General features: G+C 34.5%; 1 protein-coding gene and 1 long non-coding RNA gene across 3 annotated transcripts; one reads left to right on the top strand and one right to left on the bottom strand.

Annotated features, from left to right (window-relative positions):
* Nucleotides 1–1,060: 1,060 nt before the first annotated feature.
* On the bottom strand, nucleotides 1,061–24,326 carry LOC129002284 (methyltransferase-like protein 22). 2 transcript variants are annotated; one of them, XM_054429970.1, is made up of 7 exons: nucleotides 24,282–24,326; nucleotides 19,289–19,447; nucleotides 16,605–16,736; nucleotides 9,610–9,795; nucleotides 5,668–5,835; nucleotides 3,561–3,660; nucleotides 1,061–2,165 (listed from the first exon to the last, which is right to left on the bottom strand). In XM_054429970.1, exons 2-7 carry the CDS (start codon nucleotides 19,368–19,370, stop codon nucleotides 1,976–1,978), a joined length of 858 nt encoding a protein of 285 aa, XP_054285945.1. In that variant the 5' UTR covers nucleotides 19,371–19,447; nucleotides 24,282–24,326; the 3' UTR covers nucleotides 1,061–1,975. The 2 variants fall into 2 exon arrangements, with proteins under 2 accessions (XP_054285945.1, XP_054285946.1); XM_054429971.1 differs by lacking the exon at nucleotides 24,282–24,326 and adding an exon at nucleotides 23,964–24,073.
* LOC129002285 (uncharacterized) lies at nucleotides 11,416–14,866 on the top strand. Its single transcript, XR_008491560.1, has 3 exons — nucleotides 11,416–11,496; nucleotides 14,283–14,381; nucleotides 14,467–14,866. It is a non-coding gene; the product is annotated as an uncharacterized LOC129002285 (long non-coding RNA).
* Nucleotides 24,327–25,151: the final 825 nt, after the last annotated feature.

Below are 25,151 nucleotides of genomic sequence, written 5' to 3' on the forward strand. Positions count from 1 at the left end.
AGTGGTAAGCCCATTGCCAATCCCTCAGATTGTTCATAGTAGTTGTTATTAAACGCAAAATAGTTTTGCTGGACGATAATACTGGTTGCGTTAATCACTTCCTTTATCTCATTATCACTTAGCTTCCCCCCTTCTGTTAATCTCTCCTTCAAAATAGTTAATGTTTCTTTTACTGGGATACTAGTGAACAAACTTTTAATATCGTACGAAATCATTGTGGTACCTTGTGGTATGTTGAAATCTTTGATTTTGTCAACTAGGTCAGATGTGTTTTTTAAACTCTTACTGTCCTGCAAAGTGATGGATTCTCTGATGATTTTGTCAATTTTCTTTGCTAAAAGATAAGATGGGGCTTCTTTGAAATTGATAAGAGGTCGAATTGGGGTTCCCTCTTTGTGTACTTTTGGGAGGCCAGTTATCTTGGGGGCTTTTGGGTTTGTCACCTTTAGAAACCTTTTTGTGGAGTCCTTAAAAAGCTCTTTACTTTCATTAATAAACTTATTTACTTCCCTAGTATATTTAGGTGTAGGGTCTTTGTTTCGCCGCAGTCCCGAGCCCGTTCAGCCGTGCGCACGGTGATAGTTTTGTTAATATGTGTTCGTCCTCGTCAATGTCGTGTTTTCGTGTTTTTTATGTTCTTAATTGTAAATATTTGACGCGGTTGCTACACCAACAATGCAACTAAGGATGGAACTTAGTGTAACAGCGGGGCTGAAGATGGCCTAAAGGTCGAAACGTACGTCCCTCCAATACACAACTGGATTGATTGACGTAAGTTACAATTGTTATTCATTATGTTAGCGATCTGTTTTTACAGAGATTTTGGGCTTTGTTGTGGTATTTAAAAACCCATTAAAACTTATCATTATCAAATTGTAATTGTTTTTTTCTTGTTTTTTTTTATTTTTTATTTTGACTTATAGACAGCCAGTGTTCCAAAGCTATTTACATAAAGTAGCACAAAAAATTTCCACGGGCAATGCAAAGTAATAACTCTAAATAAATTGAAGCAAATACCATCAGGGACAGCAGGTTAACAGATTAGAAGTCAAAAGCAGTTAATGATTAATATTTAATAATTTACATATATTTGGTACTTTACAGTTCTAGGAAACTAAACTGACTAGAATTTGTTAATACTATAATTTCTTTGGCAAATATTTTTGTCTTTCCCATGACTAGTGATAAAAGTTATACATAAATAACTTACTACAACTAGATAACAAAAATACATGAATATTTTATTTTAATAAATATTACTTAAAATAAGTATCTAAAAGCATTCACCATTTGGTAACAACAAACTAACAATAATTTTGAACTCATTTTGATCATAGTTGGTGAGAAAATTATGTCTAACTATGAGCGATCACCTGGTTATAACAAAACAAACTCGATGAAAAGTTTTAATTCAAGCTGCTTTGAAAATGTCAGTTTTTATGCAATTTCAAAAACAAACTTGATTTAGGATTTAGATACACTGGATCACTTATAAATGTTTGAAATAGTGTAAATATGCTGATACAGAGGTCGCAAAAAGGTTGGTGATTGTATTTTGAGTAAACAGGTAAGAACAAAAGTGTTACTGCAGATAGTAAAAAAATTAAATTTTCAGGAAAGTCATTGACTCACTGCCACAGGAAATATTGATAATCTAATTTGATCATCGAGGAAATGTTGACGTGTGTAGAAAGTGGGTATCAATGATAACAGCGCTCTGGAATAGGGACTTTCTGTAAACTCTCCTTTGCTATAAAAACCAGCTTCGCCTTAAGTTGGCATTTGATCTCAGTCAAACAAAAGTCACTGATATAAAAACCTCCATCTATTTACTTCTTTGTAAAAATAATAAGGAATATTGCTGATCAGAAGTTGCTTTAAACAACTAAATGAGCTTCGCTTAAACTCATAGAATCGTCTTATCAGATACAAATACCAACACTGAGTGAATTGCTTATAACACTGAGTGCCCAGATCATGATGATAACTTCCATATAACAAGGTGTTTGGTCCGGTCGTAGTGGAAGTACTGAGGAAAGTCCAATGGAAGCTGTTCCATTGACCAATTTGACATTGGCGGAGACATCCATTCTTGCTTGATTACCTTGAGGAAATGTTCATAACATGGTGCAACCACGTCTAAGTCTTCCAAGGTAAACACAAACCTAAACAAAAAAATAAATTAACAGCACATTCAGATACTATTTGTCCGTCCGTACTTTGATTTGAGATGGAAACCAAATTAGAAAACTGAGAGTCTCAATTTCCTTCCTCTAGAGGACAAGTGCTATCTTATCAGTTCCTGGCAAGCCACACAAACTGATAACGTAAATTATTTACTTGAGTCAATTTGTGAGATAGCCAAAAGTTTTGATTGTGTTGCTGACAAGAATCCATGTAACATAATATCTCTTGTATACAAGTGAAAACCCACAAAAAATATATACAATAAATATTTAAATTTAAACTCCAATTCAATAAAAATTATTAATTTGTGTGTTTACTGTTTAGCAATGAAAGCATTATTCTGTAGCAAAGCATGCATCCTTTGGCACAGTATAAAACACAAACTGTTTTACAAAGGAATATTAGTAAATCACCATCAATCAACACTATAAATACACCAGAACTTGCCAATCCAAACTAATAGGGACCCAGACCTTGTTTTGATTACCAAATTGTTCAGATACCAAATCGATTTACCAGAAATACAATAATATTTCTATTAAAATCGAATAACAAAATTATTTTTATTAGAAAAGCTACTACAGTAAATGGTCATCTACAGTATTTCTCTCGCATCATAGCAACACCCTGATTATCTTCTGTGATCATGGATCAGGGATTATCTACCATAATCAGGTTCTTCTTACTACATGACAGCCTTAACACAGAACCAACGGATGAATGCATGCTCAGGCTCAAGCTAATGGCAATTAGGTATTCTAAATGTCCCAGTTCAATGCAAAATTCAAGTTTATTTCAGAACACATGGCTGGTTTTAATGTAAATGCAGTAACATGTTTTCCCCCAACATGTGGTACCTATAAGTGGGACTGTCGTGTAATGCAGTCTTGGTCCTTTAAAAAGCTAAAAATATGTCTATATAAAACATGCATGATGATTTGATCAAAGTTCATTCTTTCTTGATAATTACAGCAAGTTTTTGAAAGGGTTTTACATTTTAGGGTTTGGGGTATCATTAGCTTGACAAGTATTTTTAGTATCGAGTATTATCATCTGAAAATCACCAACTGCCAAATAGGTAGGCTACAATATAGACTCCCTCTCACCTACAGGTGTACAACTCATGCTCTGGCACATGCATTTACACACAAACAAACAAGTTATAACACGTTCAACCAACGCTCTTCAGTATGTCCACAAGTTATTGCAGTGTTCTTTTATTATTTAGAATATTGCACTAATTTTGCACATATATACAATTTGTTTTTAAATGTGTTCAATTATTTTTCATTAACTTCTGATTGTTCAGACTTTTTTTTAGTTTCAGCAAGAAAGAGCCTATTAGTAGTTCTAAAAAGTCAACGATTGCTTACCTCTTCTCTAATGCCACAAGAACAACTTTCTTTGGAGGCGTACTTAATATTTTTGTTAATGTTTTGACAAATGCATCGGTCAAATCATTATCATAAATTACTGTAAAATAAATCAACAATTAGCCTTTGGGAGGGATTAATTATTAACGCCAGGTGAATCTAAACCAAGTTACTTATTTTTACAAAAAGAAAATGGTACAAATACATGAATCCAAGGTTTGATCACAGATCTAAATGGTTTAAACCACGTCTAGGCCAGGTCTTGTTGTGCTATTCATGATCAGTTCAGTTTTTGTCTGAGGTGGACGGCTTGGATAAGTTTATGAGTTTGGTAGATGTTTTGTGAATTTCATCAATCAATGAGCATTTCAACAATGCATTTTGCTACTTTTTGACCATTCTTTTTCTATGTGTGTGTGTTCACCAAAATATTTTTTTCTCGACATTTTGTGTTTATAGGATAGTTGCATGTGTGTTAATTTGATTTCTTAGATTATTTTATGTCTTATCTACATTGACACAAAACATTTTTTTATACATATATACAAAACAAAGTATTGTAAGGTAAACAGTATACAGTAAAAAGGATACATATAAAAGGATCGTTTATGAAGAACTACCACGAATACTAGAAAATACCCCCGCCGCAGCAAACCTGCAGACTAAGCGAATTTCAACTCGTCTGATTACATTTTTACTAAAATATTTCCATAAATAAGACATATTATTGCCTATTTAAATAACATTAGATTTAACGAGTGCTTAGGTTTGCTGCTACGGGGAAGGTAAAAAGTGTTTTTTGACCATACGTCAATAGTATAGGATGAAATAAATAAATTTGCCAAATTTTATCAATATATACCCATAAACAAGTAAACTACAACAATTTTCATTTTCTCCATAAGAATAACATGGGAATTTTTAATCACACTATTTTTGAATTTTCTCCATGACCGTTACAACATACAGGCATACAACAGCGCTTCAATATACTAAATTATTTCTTTTTTTAAGCTCTACAAAACGGTTTAGAAAGAAATCGCAAAATTTTTTGTTTTTAGGTTCAAAAATGGGAGAACCCCATTTTTACCCCATAAAACCCCCCATAAACCCCCGTTCCCATGGTCCGATTATGCTGGATCGCGAACTCGTTCGAATAAACGTAGGTTTACACGTTTGTACCAAATTTCATCAAAATCGGATCATTTTTGCTCAAGTTATCGCGCTAACGGACACATATATATATATATATGAATTTGAACGGATGGTGTTTTTGGCCTCTAGGGACCTCAAAATGAAAAATTAAATCGGTCTCGGGTCCAGGTCTTACCATGAGTACTACGGTAATAGCTTATTCCCTATATGGGAAATTCGCTAAAAACCCAGTATGGATCATAAACATAAGCAAATGACATTGGCCCGAATCCTATACTAATAGCTTTAACATATGTTTTGGCAGTTCCATTTAAGCAATGTTAAACAGTGTTCATTTTCGGGCCAAAAACGTCATTTGTTTATGTTTATGATCCATACGGGTATTTTTCAAGTATTTGTGAGAACTACCAATTCAGGAACAGTTATCGTTTGTATCTTATCAAGCAGACAAAAAGCAGATGATATTACAGATAGAAAAAGAAATCCGTGCACTCAGTAGAGCCATTAGAGTATTTAATATCACATTTCAAATAACATTGGGGAACATTTAGACCTGAACATTTTTGTACAAGTAGGCTATCCATTAAATAAACAACCACTTAAATTTAACAGTAGCTATTGAAGGTTTGCTAAACTAAAGTGGGAAGTGCATAAATTTTTTTTCTTCCACAAAATTAAAGGACACATTGTATATCATGAGATGTTTTATAATACTGCTAGAACTAATCCTTACTCTGATAAAGGAATAGTCTAGTTTTACATCTAACAGGTCATATACAACAGTCATTGTTAGTACCCGATTACAGCACAGAACCCACATATATTAACTATGCCTAAATTATGGTGAACAATAATTAAAATCTCCCTAATTTAATCCCACAGTCCCACAGCATTATTATAAAAACCACCCCCAATCAAACTCAAACAAAACAATTTTATAATTAATAATTACCATCAGCAGCCAAAACCAAGTCCACTTCGTTCATAATTGCCTTCATCTCTTCGTCCCATTCTGTTTGGAAGAAGTCCAATGCTTTGACTGTGATGGGAGCTTTGACAAGATCAGAGTTTAATTTGACATTAGATGCTATAAGATTCAATATGCCTTCCAGATCCACATCTGTAAAGTATTTTAACTGTCACAATATATATTCCTGTTATGACTAGAGAGAAAACCCATACCATAGATCATAGATTAAATATTATCTTTTCATCATTCTTATGGAGTGAGGACAATTTCATGATCAGACGAATGCTTATCTGCTAACACTTGAGTGTGGTGATTTCTTTTTCATCTAAATAAATAAATAACGTCTTTTTTTATTAGCCAGCGTACATCAGATCGATCTGTTTTACATGAAAACTTTTGTCAAATATAACTTATTTCGTTTAAAAAACTAGCTTGGTTTTAAAATCATGAATAACTTTATTACTTTCTCCCCCCCCCCCTCCCGTATATGGAGAAAGTATTGTACAGTCAAAATTTTCTAGTTTGAGTTTTGGGTGGAATATTTGTTTTTCAGTAAGTACCCTGAAACCCAATAAAGTGCCTTTCGAAGTGATGTCTCTGAGTTTGTGTGTGTGGATGTGTACACTGTACAGGAGCTACAGGCTACATTTGTTGCCTGGTTTTTATTAAATTTGGTATGTCCACTAATCCATGTTATCTCAAGGGTTTTTTTCATTTTTATTAAATTTTTGTTTTTTAATGATGATTTTCTCACAAACAACCATAAAATAACGGGAAAATAGGATTTTCCCAAAATTTTTCAACCAATAGATTCAAATTCTAGTACGTCATCGTCTTTTTACTTGCAAACTGAATGTTATGACCCAATAGCTGTAAAATTATGGTTCAAAAGTTTGACAAGCTAATGGGAGAAAGTATTTGTTAGATTGCTGATACCGTTTATCACTCACTATCAGGGGCGTCGTCTTGGGGGGGGTAGGGGGGGAGCCTCCCCCCCCCTAGAATCCTGGAAAGAGAAAAGTTGGGAATTTCCTTGCCACGAGTTGGGACAGTTGGGAAATCAGATACAAGAAAAATATATTTTTAAACTAAATAAAATTTAAAAATATTTGCGAAAATCCATCAAAGATCAAAATTTCTTTGACTTGGACGAATAAACTTGATGTTTCTTTGATTTAATTTAACTTTGATTAAACTAGGCTAAACCATGGCTAAACACGCCTTATTTTAAGAAATCGTTAACCAATTAGCGGTATAGTTTGTTGGAATTTCGTTTACGAGAAATTTTGTTCCTTATTGGACGTATGTTGGCTACCTTGATCCTGTCCTGTGTTGATGATTTTCTGAATGGTTCGTCTGCGAGACTGCGAGTTTGAATTTTTAAAGTGCAAGCGGCGTAGCTCTTCAGTTCAATTATGTTGTTTGTTAGTGTTTACAAGAAGTTCAAAAATATTTTTCATGTCAGTCAAATAAACTATATTTTATACCTTTTTTTGTAGTATTTGGAGCAGGCTTACTGACAGGAGTACTTGCTAATAGGTAGATTAAAATAACATTAAAGATAGGTTTTGTATATCGGTATTGCCTTTAAAACTCTAATTTTTAATAACCTAAATGAAATATTTATTCTCTGAATATTATCTAAAAAATCTACAAAAGTGATTTATCATTCCTAATTAAGAATTTACAAAAATGAATCAACTAATCACTCTGAAACAGATCTACATAGACAATAGACAAAACATAACCTAAAATTTGATGTTTGACTTTCACGTTTGAGTTTGATTTTTGTCCAAGTTCTAGTTTGATGAAGATGAAGGTTAACATTTTTATTGTATGTATAAGTTTATTATCAACCAAGTTGAACGTTTTTATTTTATACAAGTCTTATTTTAGGTTTATTCTTTTCTAGACTAGAATAATATTATTCACAACACTGATAATAATATTTCATCATTACAAACTTGTTTAGGCCTAGTTGTAAGTTTTATGAAAGTTAAAGTGTTGATCTTAATATCAACTTCTAAAAGTATTGTAATTTCATTATTTTGTAATAAAATATTGTTTTTCTATACTAATTTGTACTAGGCTTATTTTATATCCCTAAAATTTTACACTGCTACCACAATGGTTTGTAAAGTTTTTTGGATTTGAAACAATACTTATTCAAGTTTTTGAAGTCATAAAACTTCATTATGAATTGGTAGAAGTTTTAGACGTTTTTTGAATTGAGTAATTTTGTATACATGTAAAACTAGCTATGTTTTGTTAATGCAAGTTAATAAATACTGAATTGAGTGTGACTGCAGTGTAGTATAATAATTTGTAGATTTTTAAAAATAGTACAGAAATTGATTTTTTTTTATAAAAAAATAGTTGGGAAATCTATGTTAAGCAGTTGGGAAATTTGAGGCTTCTCCCCCCCCCCCCCCTAGAATTTAACCAAGCAACGCCACTGCTCACTATTCATGTAAGTTACAAAACAAATATGTCAAGTGAATGCCGGTGGTTTATGGTCCAAGTGTAGAGACTTGACCTGGTATCTAACAATATATAACACGGAACAATAGAGCTTATCAGCTGAATATGTCAACTTATCTAAATTATCACACAAACCTTGAACTTTGGTTTCAAGTTCAGGAACTATACCGAGTCTTGTGTTGAATTCTAATAGTTGCCTATAGTTATACTATAAAATTGGAACGAAAGTAGACAAAAGGTTCTGTTTCCTTTAATTATACCAACAGTTAGTGCTAAACACTAAGAGAAATCCAATGCTACTAATCATTCTGTATGAGAATGTAGAGTAGAGAATATCCTGTATTTTGCAACTTAAGTCCAAGATCCCACTTTACAGGAGGAATTAAAACTAAATTAAATGGTTCCAGCACACAGGAACTGTTCCAAAGAAAAAACTGTTTGTCAAACATTTTGTTACAAGAATGTTCTACAACATAAGCCTCATTTTACATTTAAAACCAGTTTTATCAAATCATAGACTTTAAAATTCTGCAGCTAAGCTTACCAATAATATTCTCCTTGTTCATGTTGCAAGTATCTCAAGGTTGCATGTATCGTTTTGATTTCAACTTGCATTACAAACTATTGACATGTTCTATTGACATATGTATGATGTTTAATGATCAAGTATCTATCTATCAATCTTATTCGTGTAACTTGTGTGGACTTTAGGCCTCGTCAACTTAACACAACCTTACATGCTCTTCTGTCTTTACAATGTTGTTTGAGGCCCATCTTTCTCAGGCATTACTCTAATTCCAATTTGGCTCTGGCTCATTCACTTGTAACCTTCAAGGATGTAACTCCAAGGATCACCTGACAGTTAAGGTATTTAAACCATTTATTAATTAACTAAAGTGATTCGGAGGCTAACATCATGATAAAAGACACTGAAATGTAATTTTTCCGTTGAGGTTTTCCTTTAAGAACCTCTTCTGACAATGGCCAGCATAACTGATTCGTCGTAAGAGTTTTTAAAACTCTTAACTTTTATTTCATCTTCAAAAATATCCATTTTTTAAGTCTAATTATTTGAGTTGATGAATCACAGTTTAAAATTTAAGTTATTACTTAGCTTCTTGTGTAAGAGATCTCCAATCAGACAGTTAGATTCATAAACCTATATCACTTGATAGTTGGACCTACAGCTTTATGTAAGCTATGATCTGTTATGTTGTGGCATTTTTACATAACAAACTGCTAAAAATTGATGTGTCATAGGATTTGAATCTGAGCTTCCAAGTAAGAAGTCCTGCCCAAGTTAATTGAATTGCCAAGAAGGAACATAATTTTTACAGGTGAATTTAAACTTTAAAGTGAGACATAACAGCAAGCTAACTGTTTTCTAAACATTAAATTCAATTAAAATTACACTAATGAAAAAAGAATAGGTCTAAGTTTTACCTGTGCAGACGATATGTTTAGCCACTATACTGGTAACAATACTAGTGAGGCCTACACCAGATCCTAGTTCTAACACCGTGGAGTGCTGCAGAGCCTGAGCGTGATGTAACACGTAGTCGGCCAGTAACAATGCACCCCTCCACACCTGCAGACCTACCAGACGGATAGGCGTAGCTGTGCTGTGCTCTGCGGGAATACAAGCAGATGGTCCAAACGAGTTTATAATGTACAATATAAATAAATAAATATATAAATAAATAAATATATAAATACTAAATAGCTAGCTGTGTACCCGTTCTACGGAGGGGGATCTTGTAGTCAGTTCGAACCTTATAATCAGAACAGCATATTTCCAGATATGTAAGCAGGAATACACATAAACCCTCGCAAATACAATATCTGACAGTTTCAAGCCAAAACAAATGCTTAGCATTTTTGATAACCTTTTGTAATGTCGCATATTTGCGACACCCGGTCTATAGCAAAGACAATAGTGAAAATTATTATATTTTTCTTAAAATAGCTCAAGCGCCGAATATATGCAAGAGTTCATTTTTGTTAATGTTTTTTAGGTGAAAGTAAGTGTAAAAAACAGATTTTTCAAGAACAGGTTATAATTGAACAAATATAGAAGCTACATGGGATAATGCAGCAAACATACATACAGAGATGCAGAAAAGTAAAGAACAGTTTTCGAACTATCATATTACGTCACATATCCACAGACCAAGCGACGCAGTAGTGCGTCAGATATCCCTGTAGTCCACTTCAGAGAATTCACTGCCTTTAAATATACCCTTGGGAAAGAACAGTTTTCGAACTATCATATTACGTCACATATCCACAGACCAAGCGACGCAGTAGTGCGTCAGATATCCCTGTAGTCCACTGCAGAGAATTCACTGCCTTTAAATAGACTCTTACAAAGATAACATTGGAACACTGACACAAATATGCGACGTCGGTCTATTTTAATGTGACTAGGCAGTCTATGGGTAGAAACCAGTTGCCACATATGTGAGTCGCTGGTCCATATGAATGAAAAAATTTGTACTCTTGCAGTAGCAAACGTGTTAAACTAAAAAAAATTTTGTTATGTAAGGCACAACATTTTTAATCTCACTTGGTTTTTTATCTTCTTACAAAACGTAATCGGAAATGGCTGCAGTATTTGTAAAGAACATTTAATGTAAACATATCCAGTGACAGCTAGAAATAATAATCTTTATCCAAACAGCTGTTAGTTATTTCATAGATGTTGTGTTCTCCAAACAGATGATTAGTATTTCATAAATGAGTATGTGGTAAACATTGGGAGAAAACTTGACAAAAATCGCACAAAATTGGGTTTTTAAACGTTGGGTTATTTTATTTCAAAAGTAGTGACGTCATATTTTAATGGCTAAAGACACTCTCGCTAATCCAGTGAATTTAAAAAGACTATTTTAATCCCAATCAATGCTCTCGTTTTTCAGGAGAGGGCCGGGTAAAATGCCTTCTGGGCCATGACAGACAGACAGACAGAAAATGAGATAAGACTTGTTTCGGCTTTAACAACATTCTCTAAGTTAGTAAGTTTTCTCTAATTCTTACTGTTTCTGATATCCCAATGGTGGCCTCCTTGAGTTGATCACTCTGTATATAAATTTGTAAATGTGTTATTAGCTGCTTGCTGTACGTAACATGCGGCCGCAAGTGATAGCGGTTAGAGATAGTGAGTGGATACACATCCTGTCAGGGTAATGACATGACCACAGTGAGGAAACAAGCATGATAACAATACTGTTGTGATACACAGGAACAGTTTAATAACCATATCTAACTACAGTAGTGGCTAGTGACAATATTGATTGCTCACTTTGCTTCCCGCAATCAAAGATGGTGCATGTGAGTAACATAGCTTAGCCTTTAGTGATGTATGTTTATTATGTTATGCTGTATATAGATAAACTTTTAGTAATCCACTCAAATTATTAATTGGCTACTCCGTTTCCGTTTCTCAGGCAATATTTTTATACACATTTTGGAAAAAAAAAATTAATGAATTAGGCACTTAAAAAAAAAATTATTATTCGTGCAGTATCGAAAACTTTTTATTAAATTTAAAACAATCCTACTTTGAAAATTCTCATTTTGTACCATAGCTTTTTGTTGCTGCTTAATAAGCTGTTGTCATAAATTCAAACAATTAGTGCTGCAACCTGTTGGTATACCTTCGTTAATATTTAATGCTTTTGGACATCATAGAAACAACTTTTTGGTTTTCAAACAGCTGTCCTGTTTAAACGCTTACTCACCTTTTGGTTGCAAATTAGCTGTTGTCATAAATTTTTAAAAATTGCTTATTCCCTATATGGGATATTCTCTAATATAAATTCTCTGCTGCACCCTGTAGGTAAACCTATTAACTTTTTAATGCTATTGAACATCACAGAATCAAATTGTTTAGTTGAACCAGCTGTTAAGATTCTTTAATTCCATTCATTTAAATATGAGTACTTATAAGGTTAACATTGGAAACTCCAGAGCCACTGGGGTAGAGCCTTTTTGACGGATCTGCACCAAACTTCACACAAACCATCCTCGAATAATGCTTAATAGTGCCAGAAAGTTTCATTACAATCTGTCGAGCGGTTTCGGAGTCCATAACGTTCAAATATATATATATATACAAACTTCCTCTTTTATAAATATAGATTTCTTTTGATTCTTTTTAAATATGCACCTCAGCTACTAGTTTTATTGAAACGTTTTTATTAGGTAGCTCACTTTCTTGTCTGCTACAAATTTTGTAATTGATTTTAAACTAACTTCCCGGGGGCTTGAGAGACTTGAAACTCATATCACACAACATAGCTCGCAAATGGATGACAATGCAATATTAAATTGTTTTATTTTCATATTTGCCTCGGGCTACGCCCCATGGGCTTCCAAAGTTTCAATGTTTACATTTTGGAAGAATGTAAATAGTCAAATTATTTCAATTGAAGTTAGCTGTAATAGTCATTAACACTATCTTTACGCAATGGTTGCGTTAACTACTATAATTTGAAAGTTTGTTCAAATACTGTTAATACTGTTCAATGAAATGGCGACCATGCATAGTAGATATTTTAAACCCAGTATGAATGGAGATGAGTGTAGAGCAGAGGTTAAGAGGTACAGGTTCTACTCCCGAGAAGTTCTAAATATAAACAAACCTTTCAAAGTAAAGATAAAACATATGATTTTAGATAAAAAGGTTTTGGTTGTGTATTTAACAGGCCATATAAAATACATTTAACATGACTTACACATTGAAAACTAAATACCCCCGCCGCAGCAAACCTGCCGTCTAAGCGAATTTCCATTTGGCTGAATTGATTTTCAATCGATCTATTTAAATAACATTAGGTTTAACGAGTACCTAGGTTTGCTGCTACAAGGAAACTAATAAAGTGTGTATTTTAAGTAAAATAATTATTGCTTAGTAGAAAATGAATATATTTGCCAAGTTTGATCAAAAGATATCCATAAACAAGCAAACTACAACATTTTAAAATATTCTCCATAAGAATAACATGGGAATTTTAAATTTAAAATTTTTTTAGTTTTCTCCGTAACCAATAACCGTACAAAAACACTTTGACATACTGAATTGTTTGTTTTTTTAAGCTCTTTAAGAAGGTTTAGAGAAAAATCGGGAAATTTTGTGTTTTGAGGGTCAAAAGTGAGAAAAACCAATTTTTACCCCATAAAACCCCCCATAAAACCCTCTTCCCATGGTCCGATCATGCTGGATCGCGAACTCATTCAAGTTTATCCCGCCTTACACCTTCAAACCAAATTTCATCAAAATCGGATAAAAATTACTCAAGTTATCGTGTTCACGGACACATATATATATAAATCTATATATATATATATATATATATATCTATATATACATATATATATATATATATATATATATATATATATATATACATATATAAAAATTTGAACGAATGGTGTTTTTGGCCTCTGGGGACATCAAAATGAAAAAGTAAATCGGTCCCGGGCCTAAGTCTTACCATGAGACCTACGGTAATAGCTACTTCCCTATAGGGAAATTCGCTAAAAGAAGAAAATAATTTATTAATAAAAAACTTTTTTAAAATAACACATTTTTAAACACATTAAAAAGTAGATAATAATTTATAAATATGTTGAGAGAATAAATACTTGTAAGATTTAAAACAAAAAACATGAAATAGCTAATTTGCGAATACCCTCTCTTTATTATTAGTTATCAAAGAGTAGTATTCCTCTTCATCAACAATCTTTTAGATCAAAACTTAAAGAGATTTTTGCCTTATTTTCGTTCTTAACACAATGAGTAATCCTAGGATGTCATTTGCACATTTGTTGCTGGATGACTTTAGAATTGTTTTGGTGTAAATGCAAAGTTTTAAAAACATTTATTATAAAGGGACATAAACATTTAGAACATACACAACGGCCTTCTGTTCAACTGATCGTGTATGGTGAGCTCAGTCTAACAGGCCGTCCGGTCTCCTGGGACTGTTCAGACAAAACTGACAGGGTCTGTCTGTACGTGTATGGCCACCATTAGCATTACAAAATATGTGGAAAATAAATTGATATAATAATTCTACAAATCTGCTTCTAATTCTACTTATTTATATTTTCAGAGCCGTACATGTAATGAAACAATGCCAGAGGAACCTCAGTGCAGAAGGTGTCGCCAAGAGGATCAGATTTAAGTTTTCCGAAGGAGACTAATACATAGAGTAAGTATAATTTCACGTAAATTAAAAAAACAATACTATAATTGTGATAATTACAGAATATTAATCCCGGTCTGTACTTTTTCAGGCTATGTACGAGCCTTCTTTTGCCCTACCGGCTTCAGCAAGAACAAGAATATCTACACTACGGGGGCAACTTCTCAATATTGCTCAGGTGAATGGTGACATGCTACGCAGATTCACCAATGGGGATCAAGCATCAATGGCATCAGCTCTGTGGGGGGAGCTTCGCAATACTCTGGAGGATGTACTTGGACAGACTGCAGAACGCATGGATAGAATAATGACAAACAAGGTTTCACGACCTTCAGGACCTCCGAGCCATACAGTAGCTTGTGAAGTATGCTGCGATTTTGCCCCTTCGATCGCTCTGCGACCTGGTGTCCACACCCTCTGCCCTGATTGTGCATATAGATTATACAGATGTCCATTTTGTAGGGAGTTTAAAATTAGAAAGATTACAAATTTATTTCTCTGGGTAAACACAGTTGTTTTTAATCACCATAATTCTATAAAAGAAGTAAATTATAAGTTTGGTGCATATCTATCAAAAGGGCTCCGCCCCAGAAGGTTTTAAGGGGTTCAATGTTAACCTTATAAGTACTCATATTTAAAAAGAATCAAGGAATATTTTTTACTGCTGTTTAAAAAAACCAATAAAATGGTTCTATAATGTTCAATAGTATTAAATAGTTACAAGGTTTACCAACAGTGAAAATAAATTATTTTCAGTATATTAAGTATAGTTTTTTAAGCCATAGCACTATAAGGCAATATTAATGTTACTAATTTAAACAACCCCTTTGTGTTTTGACTACATTTTCATGAAATAACACAAAGAGATCAAATCTTTAAGAAAAAAACACAAATTGCGCCTAATTTTATGAGTAAACTCGTCATAGTGCAGTTAGATTTACTCTTTATTAACGCGGGTGGCCGCCAGGTCTTTAGCTATTATTGCGAGACCTTAATCTCTTACCCACCTTCCCAGTCATGGCGCAGTATAGTTATGGTAAGTTATCTTTTCTCATTAAGCTATTGTTACCTTTACAGTTCTCTTTAACACGTTTGCTACTGAGCAGTCGAAATCGGCCGGTGCCGGCTGCCTGCCAGGTGCTGCGCAGTCGTAATCGGCCGTTCCCAGGATTTAACATTGAACAGTCAGTTTGAGCTCAGCCATTGACGCGGAACGTCATAATCGTTGCCAGTCTGTAGCTTAGAATGTGAGCGTCATTTTGGGGTAGGTTGGTACTAAAATTTCCCGTAAAATTCCATCTGGCAATGCTTCTGCCCCGGTTTCGGGGATTTTCCCTCTTCGAGCCACATTACGAAGACACTGGCTACGGATCCAGTCAGTGCTGCTACCCTTTGGTGTTTCAGTGAACTATGTCCACTCTCGGGGTAACGCAGCACAATCACCACTGCTCTTTTGTGATTCGTCAGACAGAAATATTTGAATGCCAATTGTGTTTGCTGATTCAGTAGGGCCCCTGCGCCTCGCTGCTATTGGCGAGCACCTGTTTGATGTATGCCGCAGTGAACGTGTTAATCACCCATAGTTACTTTTATTTTCTTCACTATCGAAAGTGGTTGGTACACCTGACGCTAACCGCTATCCTGACCTTGTACACAGCTAGCAGCTAATAACACAATTACAAATTTATTTTATGATACAAAGAGTATAAATATATATACCAACTTAGACTTATAACTAGCATCGTAACCCAATGGCTAACGCATCTGATCAACACACTGGAGACTCGAGTTCAATTCCTTTAGTAATTCGGCCCATCCTTTAGTAATTTTTTTCCCACCTCTATACTGATTTATAGGTTATATCAACTGATTTACCTGAGGGGGCAGGGCTTATGGTCACACGGTTGAAATACTCTTCTCTGATTGGTCCCCGCTCGGGCTCCTACTAAAATTTTAGATCTATGGAGTTGGAGGATTATTCATTGATTTCATCATGCTATTTTGTTTCTGTTTTATCATGAAATGAAAAAAAACAATCTTGGTGGACAGTCTGACATGCTCAGAATGGGTAAAAATTTGCAAACTGTTTAATTTAAGGTGCAAAACACAATAAATCCACTCGTCCTGTTACCTTCCACCAAATCAATTGTTGATTGGCTTCTCCTGCCAAAATAATGCACATCTTAACAACTATAAGTTATTTATATTCATAGTTCCAAAAGTACGTACCTATTTTTAAAACCTTTTCATTATCATCTTTTCTACGTTGCACCACCATGTCTCCATCCTCATCAACTTCTATTTCATTTGTGTCTTCCTTCTTGTTCAAAGGATAATTGAATTTGAAATAAGAAACCATATCTGCAATCGATCGGTTATACAGTTAATTAAAAAAAAAAAACATTTCTTATGATATTAATCTTTGACATTCATATTCATATTCATATTCTTTATTCATATTTTTTGTACAAAGGTGGTACAATGAATAGCGTCAATAAAAAGAAATACAATTACAATGATATTAGTAAATATTAACAAGTAAAATAATAACAACAAGTCTTTAGTAAGTTAAGAATGAAATACAAAATTAAAATAACTTAATGCTACCTATGCCAGGGAGGTGGAGAACTCTTCCATAGAATAAATAGCTAAATTTAATATATAATCTTTGAGTAATTTTTTAAACTTTTTAAAATCTGTTTCTTTTTTTATATTTTTGGGGATAAATTTTAAGAATCTTTGGCCTGCATTGGACGGTTTTTTTCATAAAACTTGAGCCTATGAGGTTCTACAACCCCACTTTTTTTCCTAAGCATATAGTTGTGGCTTGTCATCGGTTTTTCACTCAAATCTTGTTTTCTAGCAATCTATATAATTAATACGCTACATGAAACTTTGTCGGTTGAACTCCTCCGCCATTTCTTAACCGATTTTATCCATTGACGTCTCATTGGAAAGAGCGTGTCACGTAGATTTGCAAACTGGCCTTACATTTTTGAAAAAGTCCCTTGGCCTCTGCCTCATTGGCTTTGAAAGTTCCCATGTTATCCTTAATTATGGAGAACACAATTGTTTACATTTTGATCAGCTGTATAATTTAATTGCTGTTATTTATTTTTCAATTCAATGAAACGCATTGAGTACATTTATTTACTACGGTAATTGAGTTTGTGTAAACATAACCCCCAAGACGGATCGTGTTAGTATGGTTGTATCTCAAATTTGTGCATTTATCGTTGTTTTGTGTAGCTATAATGTGTTTAATCGTTGTTTTTTTCTTTTAAATGCCTACGACGTGACGACAACGGAACATAGACAGGAGGCGTAATCGTGATAACGACCGTAGCTACAGAACAGTGGCGCGTAATAGGCTTAACTCATAAAGTCAGCACCTGACCCTGGACAATCTCAACTATTAAGTTATAAATGCGCCCTAACACTACCCCAAAACGACTTTTTGTTCTCAATTGGCCCTCTATCAATGACCTGTGTTGCCTGTACAGCGAGGCATTTTGAGAAGGAGAAAACAGGCCGGAATGCTTTAGGTTTATCAATAACGAAGATAAACATGGTCTGTGTTACACACCGACCGGTAAATGTTTGAGTTGACTCTTTTGAACTCATTGTAAATATGACTGTTATTCGCTTTGAAATAACTCCTGTAATACTTTGTAATTGCTCGAATTTGAGCAACGTGTACACTAGTAAGAATAACTTCATATATATATTGTCCATAAACTGTAAAATTTTTTAGATGTGTAAAGTGTTGTTTGGCTGAATCATCCCCCTTTAGCTTGAGCAATATCCTGAGAGCTTTTTTTTTTGCTGTTTTAAAATAGAGTCCATATTTCTTTGTTTTGTTGAACCGTATAATGCTATGCCGAATTGGATATGGGAATGTACATGAGCAAAATATATATTCTTTAAAGTGTTTATATTGCAATAAAAAGACATTTTTGATAGAGCATAAACTCCAGAATTAATCTTTAGCAGGATCTTTTTAACATGCTCATCCCAATTTAGATGCTCATCTATTGTTAAACCTAGAAAATTTATACTACTTTCCCTATTGATGTTTTGTGATTTATATTCTAGTGTTAGATCTGAAGATTTTCGGTTTTGTTGTGTTTTTTTTTTTTTTTTTTTTTAAACGTTATGAACTTAGATTTTTCAGAATTTAAAATAAGGTTATGATCATGTAAGTAGTCTCCAATGTTATTAAGTTCATTAGAAGAAAAAATTTGTATCTCCTCTAATGAGTCAGCTGATAAAATTAAATTTGAGTCATCAGCGTAGAGACATAATTTTGAATTTTGTTTATGAATTATCATATTTTCCATGCCCCTCAAGTAACATAAAAAGAGCAAAGGCCCAAGAATAGAACCTTGAGGCACCCCAAATTTGACTGGTCTATAAGCTGAGTTTGATTTCATTACTTTATTTTTATCCGTTAGATGAGATATTTCTACATATTGAGACCTATTTGTTAAATATGAAATTCCATGGATGTATTTTATTTTTTTTAGTTAAGTTTGTTATCTTGAGGGAGTTATAAAGGTTAATATAGAACCTACCTATTCATAGATGAATAATTATTTCAGTATCCTTTAATATTAGGGGTTTTAAAAGTTAAAATACTGCTTTCGGTAAAAAGTTAGCCTACATAAAATCACCTATTTATACATAATAATAGTCAATGGTATTACACAAAATATAATTGCTTTTACTACAAAAACTTTGTAGGATAGGTTACAATAATGCTGGATCAAATCTCTTTTACCACAAACAGATATTAGTAGGTTACATTGAATTGTAATAATAGCCATAAAAATGAAACTTGAGTGGGTACGGTAGCTAAAAAAACTTGAGTATTTTCATTACAAAGTCAAATTTCAGTAGGATATGCTACTCACTTTCTTCCGAAACACCTCTTAAAAGACATCCTTCCAATTCAGAATATATCTCAGAGGTTACTGTCAGTTCTTCAGAAGCCATCTCAAAATCTGATTTTATGATAAAATAGCTTCACGCTGTTGATAGAAATTTGTTCCATACACAGGAGTGTTTCAGACCTGAGGAGAAAAAACTGTATAAACATACAACTACTTAAACACTATAACTAAAATAATGTCATAAGAATCTAAAAAAAAAAAACAATATTAAATGGTTAAAATAGGCCTATATCTACAGACCACTTACCACCCTGTGAATTCAAAAGCATCTAGAAATTCAACTTAAATTTAGGCCTACTGACACAACGAAGGTCTGACTGAAATCTTTACTTGATACATTAAGGGTTTTCTCTGTTACTGGTACATCTCTTTTCGAGCCACCCTAGTGAGCTGATTTTAACAGTTAGGGTGTCATTTTTAAGCTTGATATAGCGCACCTGTGAATGGTAATTAAAAAGGTAACACAGTTGTGATAATGACCCATGAACTTGGTACGTACTTACTTACTTTCCGTGTCCGGAAATCAGGCTTTGCTTTCCAAAAATTAGCTACCGATATGGCTTTGTCATTTCCATGTAAAAGATCATCTAATGTGCAAGACTGGTCTAGGCGTGGGCAGATTAGCAGATGGCCAGGATCCTGAACAGCACCACACGCGCACAAGATGTTTTCTTCGTCTGGTAAGAGACCCCATTTCTGCATGTTTGTCTTGCATTTTGGTACCTTGACCCTAATTCGATTTAGGGACTTCTACACCGTGTAATGAAGGCCTCCACCAGGAGCCAGTTCCTCCCTGGCTGGTATGGGAGGGTTAGTCAACGTGGCCTCCCACCTTGCCACCCGATTGCTTGAGAGTGATCCATCCAGGACTCGTGTCCGTGATAAAAAGCTCTTTCTGGACCGAAGCCGTCGCTCTGCAGGTTGGTGGCCGTGTAATGGGTGACGAGGGTCTGTCTCTTGCTTAGTCCTTTCTGCGTCGGCAGCGACATCACGTCGGATTGATGGAGGGGCGATCCCTATGATAGGATAGAGTTTGTGTATTGGGGTTGGTTTCAAACACCCAGTTACAATCCGAGCCATGTCATTGACTGCAATGTCAACCTTTTTTGCATGTGACGATGCATTCCGTACTGGTGCAGCTTACTCCGCAGCCGACACACTGAGCGCTAAAGCTGAGGTTCTGAGGACATTAGGGTTAGCACCCCAGCATCTGCTGGTGAGCTTCCTGATGATATTATTCTTCGCTGAGACTTTACCTCTTGTCGCAATACAATGCACCTTAAATGTCAGTGTGCGGTCCAGTATGACACCAAGATATTTGGGTGTAGGACAATGCTGAAGACGGTCTCCCCGCCACCTCACATTCAACTCACGGCCTGCTTCTCTATTGTTTAGGTGAAAAGCACAAACTTGGGTCTTAGCAGGGTTCGGCTTGAGGTGATTTGCGTCATAGTACTGTGAAAGTTCATTTAGAGTCATAGTCAGCTTCTGTTCTACCTCTTCAAACCTACCTTATGCTGCCACCGCCGTATCATCGGCATATATATACTGACGTGTAGCGTTTGGCAACAGTTGGTCGTTAGTGTAAATGTCATAAAGAGCTGGGGCTAAGACGCTACCCTGAGGCAATCCATTTCTTTGATTCCTCCATCTACTTTTCTTGCCTTGAAGGGACACAAAAAACCGCCTGTTATAAAGAAAAGTGCCTATCATTGAAGTCAGCTGATAGTCTTTGGTAATACTGTAAACTTTTCCCAAGAGTCTTCGATGGTTTACGGTATCGTAGGCAGCTGTTAAATCTACAAAAGCGACACTCGTGATTTGTTTTCTCTCAAACCCATCCTCAATGTGCTGGGTCAGGTTTAAAACTACACAACAAGACTTGCCTGATCGAAAGCCTGCCTTTTGTGGAATGATCTTTTGTTCCAGATCAACTTGGTCAGCAACAATAATTAAGGTCAAAAATAAAATTATAGACCCTAGCACATTCTGTGACTGGCTCAACTATGTTCTTTTTTAATAAAAATTGGGGACAGCTGTTCCAAAAATGGTCTGTACATTACATATCTCGGTCGAGTTTTCGACCACTGGACGACTCCTAGTCTACATTATTGGTGAAAATAAACTTACCTACTTTCTGTCCACAACATCCACAAAAATTGTGCAGATAAGAACCCTCGCTTCAAGGCAAAAAAAAAAATAAAACAGACATCCTCTTCCCTCCCAGGAAGGGTTTAAAACACGTCCATGTCACTGGCCCGGCCATGACGGAATTAGTACATAAGAATTATGCTAATATTTAGTACCTATTTCGTACTATTTAGTACCAACAAACAAAAAATTAGTACCCCACTCGGTACCGGATAACTAATTAATTTAGGATTCCGGGCCAGTGACATGCTGGCCCGGCCATTTTCGAATTTGATCCTAATATGTATACCATCATTTAGTACCTATTTCGTACTATTTTGTACCTCCATTAATATAATTTGTACCTCAAAGAAAACCAAGCTACGGGCCCGTTAACTGTACAGGTCAATGACCCCTCAGCCCGGCCATATCGTGACCTATGGTTATAAGCTATACTACTATTTAGTACCTATTTCGTACTATTTTGTACCCCCGTTAAAATAATTTGTACCTCAAAGAAAACCAAGCTACGGGCCCGTTAACTGAACAGATCCATGGCCCCTCAGCCCGGCCATATCGGAACCTATGTTTATAAGCTATACTACTATTTAGTACTTATTTCGTACTATTTTGTACCTCCATCAATATAATTTGTACTTAAAAAAAAACTACTAAAAAAACTGAAGGACATATAATTTTGAAAACTAGGGAATGTTGAAGCCATAATTTTAGTTTAGGGTTTCAGTTTTTTAGAAGATAAGTTTAAAATTGTAAAAAGTCTAGCAGCCGACGCTAACATTCTACATTCTAGAAATATTGATATTACTTCAGTTTTAGTTGACTACTAAATTCCCGTACGTAGGACGGGCCAACAGCTCGTTAAGTTTTACAACATAAATTAATTAAGAAAAAAGAAAGAAAAAATTAACAAAGTTGTGAACTTAATGTTGAATGAAATAAAAAAATCACCACAGTACCCTGGCACCAAAATAGCCTAAACCTCGACACATTGATTACTTGGGTTGTGAGTAGTACATATTGTTTAATATGAAGAACTAAATAGTTGGAGATAACCACCAAATAACTGCATCACTTGTTAATTATTAAGTACTAAATAATAGCATACCTTATAACTAGAAACTGTGACATGGCCGGGCTGAGGGGTAATTAACCACTAACAATAACATGATTACACATACAATATGTAACATAAGTAGTTTGCTTATCTTTGAGGTATTTTTTTTTTTACCTCGAAAGGTACAAAAAAGTACGAACAAGGTACTAAATAGTAGCATAGCTTATAACTAACTACAGGTTCCGATATGGCCGGGCTGAGGGGTCATGTACAGTTAACGGGCCCGTAGCTTGGTTATCTTTGAAGTACAAATTATATTAATGGAGGTACAAAATAGTACGAAATAAGTACTAAATAGTAGTATAGCTTATAACCATAGGTTCCGACATGGCCGGGCTGAGGGGTCATTGACCTGTACAGTTAACGGGCCCGTAGCTTGGTTTTCTTTGAGGTACAAATTATATTAATGGAGGTACAAAATAGTACGAAATAAGTACTAAATAGTAGTATAGCTTATAACCATAGGTTCCGATATGGCCGGGCTGAGGGGTCATTGACCTGTACAGTTAACGGGCCCGTAGCTTGGTTTTCTTTGAGGTACAAATTATATTAATGAAGGTACAAAATAGTACGAAATAGGTACTAAATGATGGTATACATATTAGGATCAAGTTCGAAAATGGCCGGGCCAGCATGTCACTGGCCCGGAATCATAAATTAATTAGTTATCCGGTACCAAGTGGGGTACTAATTTTTTGTTTGTTGGTACTAAATAGTACGAAATAGGTACTAAATATTAGCATAATTCTTATGTACCAATTCCGTCATGGCCGGGCCAGTGACATGGACGTGTTTAAAACCATTCTATTAAATGAAACCTATGATTTACACCTAATATTTATTTATTTCTCTCTCATCTGATAAACCATTTTACAAAAAATACATGGATAAGTTAGGCCTATTGGCTATAGACATGTTTGTTTCTGATACATCACAAAAGCGCTGTAACTTATATAACAACAAATATGCAATAACTTAAGCTATGCCTAAATATTACAATAACAGGAATATAAGTTATATAGATTTGAACGTAATAACAATTTATAATAAATAACAACAAATTTTGGCTGGATACAAGTAAATGAGAGTGCAAAGTTACAATCTCAGGTATTGACAATAAAGAACTGAGAAAAGGTACTGTATCATTAAAAGGGTCAGCCACCTGATGATTAGGTATACTTAGTGCCTGACCTGAGAAATAGTAAGACGAATTGGTATGTCAATCTAATCTGGTAATCAATGTAACAAATGCAATGACATAAAATTATACACAAAATAAGAGTTGGTTGACTAAGGTAATTTACAGAGTTAGAAATGGTTGCTAGGCCTATAAAGACATTGGGTTTAGCCAAGTGTGTTTTTTTAACTTACCTAGGCCTACAAATGCCTGGTTCTAAGACTAAACAGCAAAGCAATGGCAATGACAGGAATAGAATTGAGTAAATTGTCACTGAACAGGTGGAGTTTTGGCATATTTCCAAAAAGTATGCCAAAATATCATGATTGTGGCAAAACATCAAATCAACCTGTAAGTTTGTAGATACCGGTAATGGTTACAAGGTTAGAATATAATTGATCAACTAGGTATTCCAGGTCGGGGTTGATTTCTGAACTAAAAAATGTAAAACTAAGTTGACATTGCATTAAGATATCTAAATAATGTTATATTAAAAATTCAATTGTTCTGACCTGCTGAATTATCCTTTTTAAAATCATAACAAGCATAATTGGATTGTTTATTGTTTGACATTAACGAACATATGATGGATGGCAATAGCGTCTGCTACTGCTTATAATCTTTTTTCCTACTGATTTCTTAGCAGACTATTGTGGAGTGGAGTGATGAACGCTAATGATAGTTTCATATATATAATGATCATTGATTAAATAGCACCACAAGTCATACCACAAATAAATCATTGTGGTGGGTATTATCATTCTTTCAGTAGCAAGCAAATTCATGTCCTATCATGATTGTGACAAAAGATTAAACAAAAAGATTAAACTAACTCACCATCACCAACAATGAACTTCAAACAAAGAAAAGATTAAACATACTCCCTCAGTATAGATTGGTAATCCTTATCAATCACAATTAATTAAAGACAATTAAATAATGTTAATTTCTTCATAGATTAACCAGTAATTTGCTTAAACTATGGGGTCAACCAATGCCTCTAGAAGCATTTTTCTGCTTTTCAATAGTAGGTTTAGCCATAGATAAAACATACTCCTCAAGAGGAGTATGTTTTATCTGCGGCGTTTAGGGGGGGGGGCAGTTGCCCCCCCACTTTCATAAGGAATATTTATCAAATTTATAAAATAGAATTATATCAACAATAAATCTAGATTTCGCCCCCCCCCCCCCCCCACCACTCAAGCCCAATCGCCGCCACTGGGTTTAGCCAAATAAAACGATGCAATCGCTCGTCCTCTGGTTTTAAAACCGAAAAGTATAGCACAAAATATCCCTAAAATAAAGGTACCGGTAACCATAGAAAGGTAAGGACAGCGAGGAAACATTCAATGGTGAATTGGCATTCAAGTGGTATCTCTAAC

This window comes from Macrosteles quadrilineatus, unplaced genomic scaffold (assembly GCF_028750875.1).
Source record: "Macrosteles quadrilineatus isolate MER2022 unplaced genomic scaffold, UCM_ALF_1.0 Scaffold_9__3_contigs__length_116548681, whole genome shotgun sequence".
NCBI lineage: Eukaryota > Metazoa > Arthropoda > Insecta > Hemiptera > Cicadellidae > Macrosteles > Macrosteles quadrilineatus.

Excerpts from the sequence above, each read along its gene's own strand:
- LOC129002284 (XM_054429970.1), bottom strand. The coding sequence starts at position 19,370 with ATGGCTTCTGAAGAACTGACAGTAACCTCTGAGATATATTCTGAATTG. Across the intron at positions 9,796-16,604 it reads TGAAAAGGTTTTAAAAATAG|AGCACAGCACAGCTACGCCT; the intron begins GTACGTACTTTT and ends GTATTCCCGCAG. Across the intron at positions 3,661-5,667 it reads CTTGGTTTTGGCTGCTGATG|TAATTTATGATAATGATTTG; the intron begins GTAATTATTAAT and ends TTTATTTTACAG.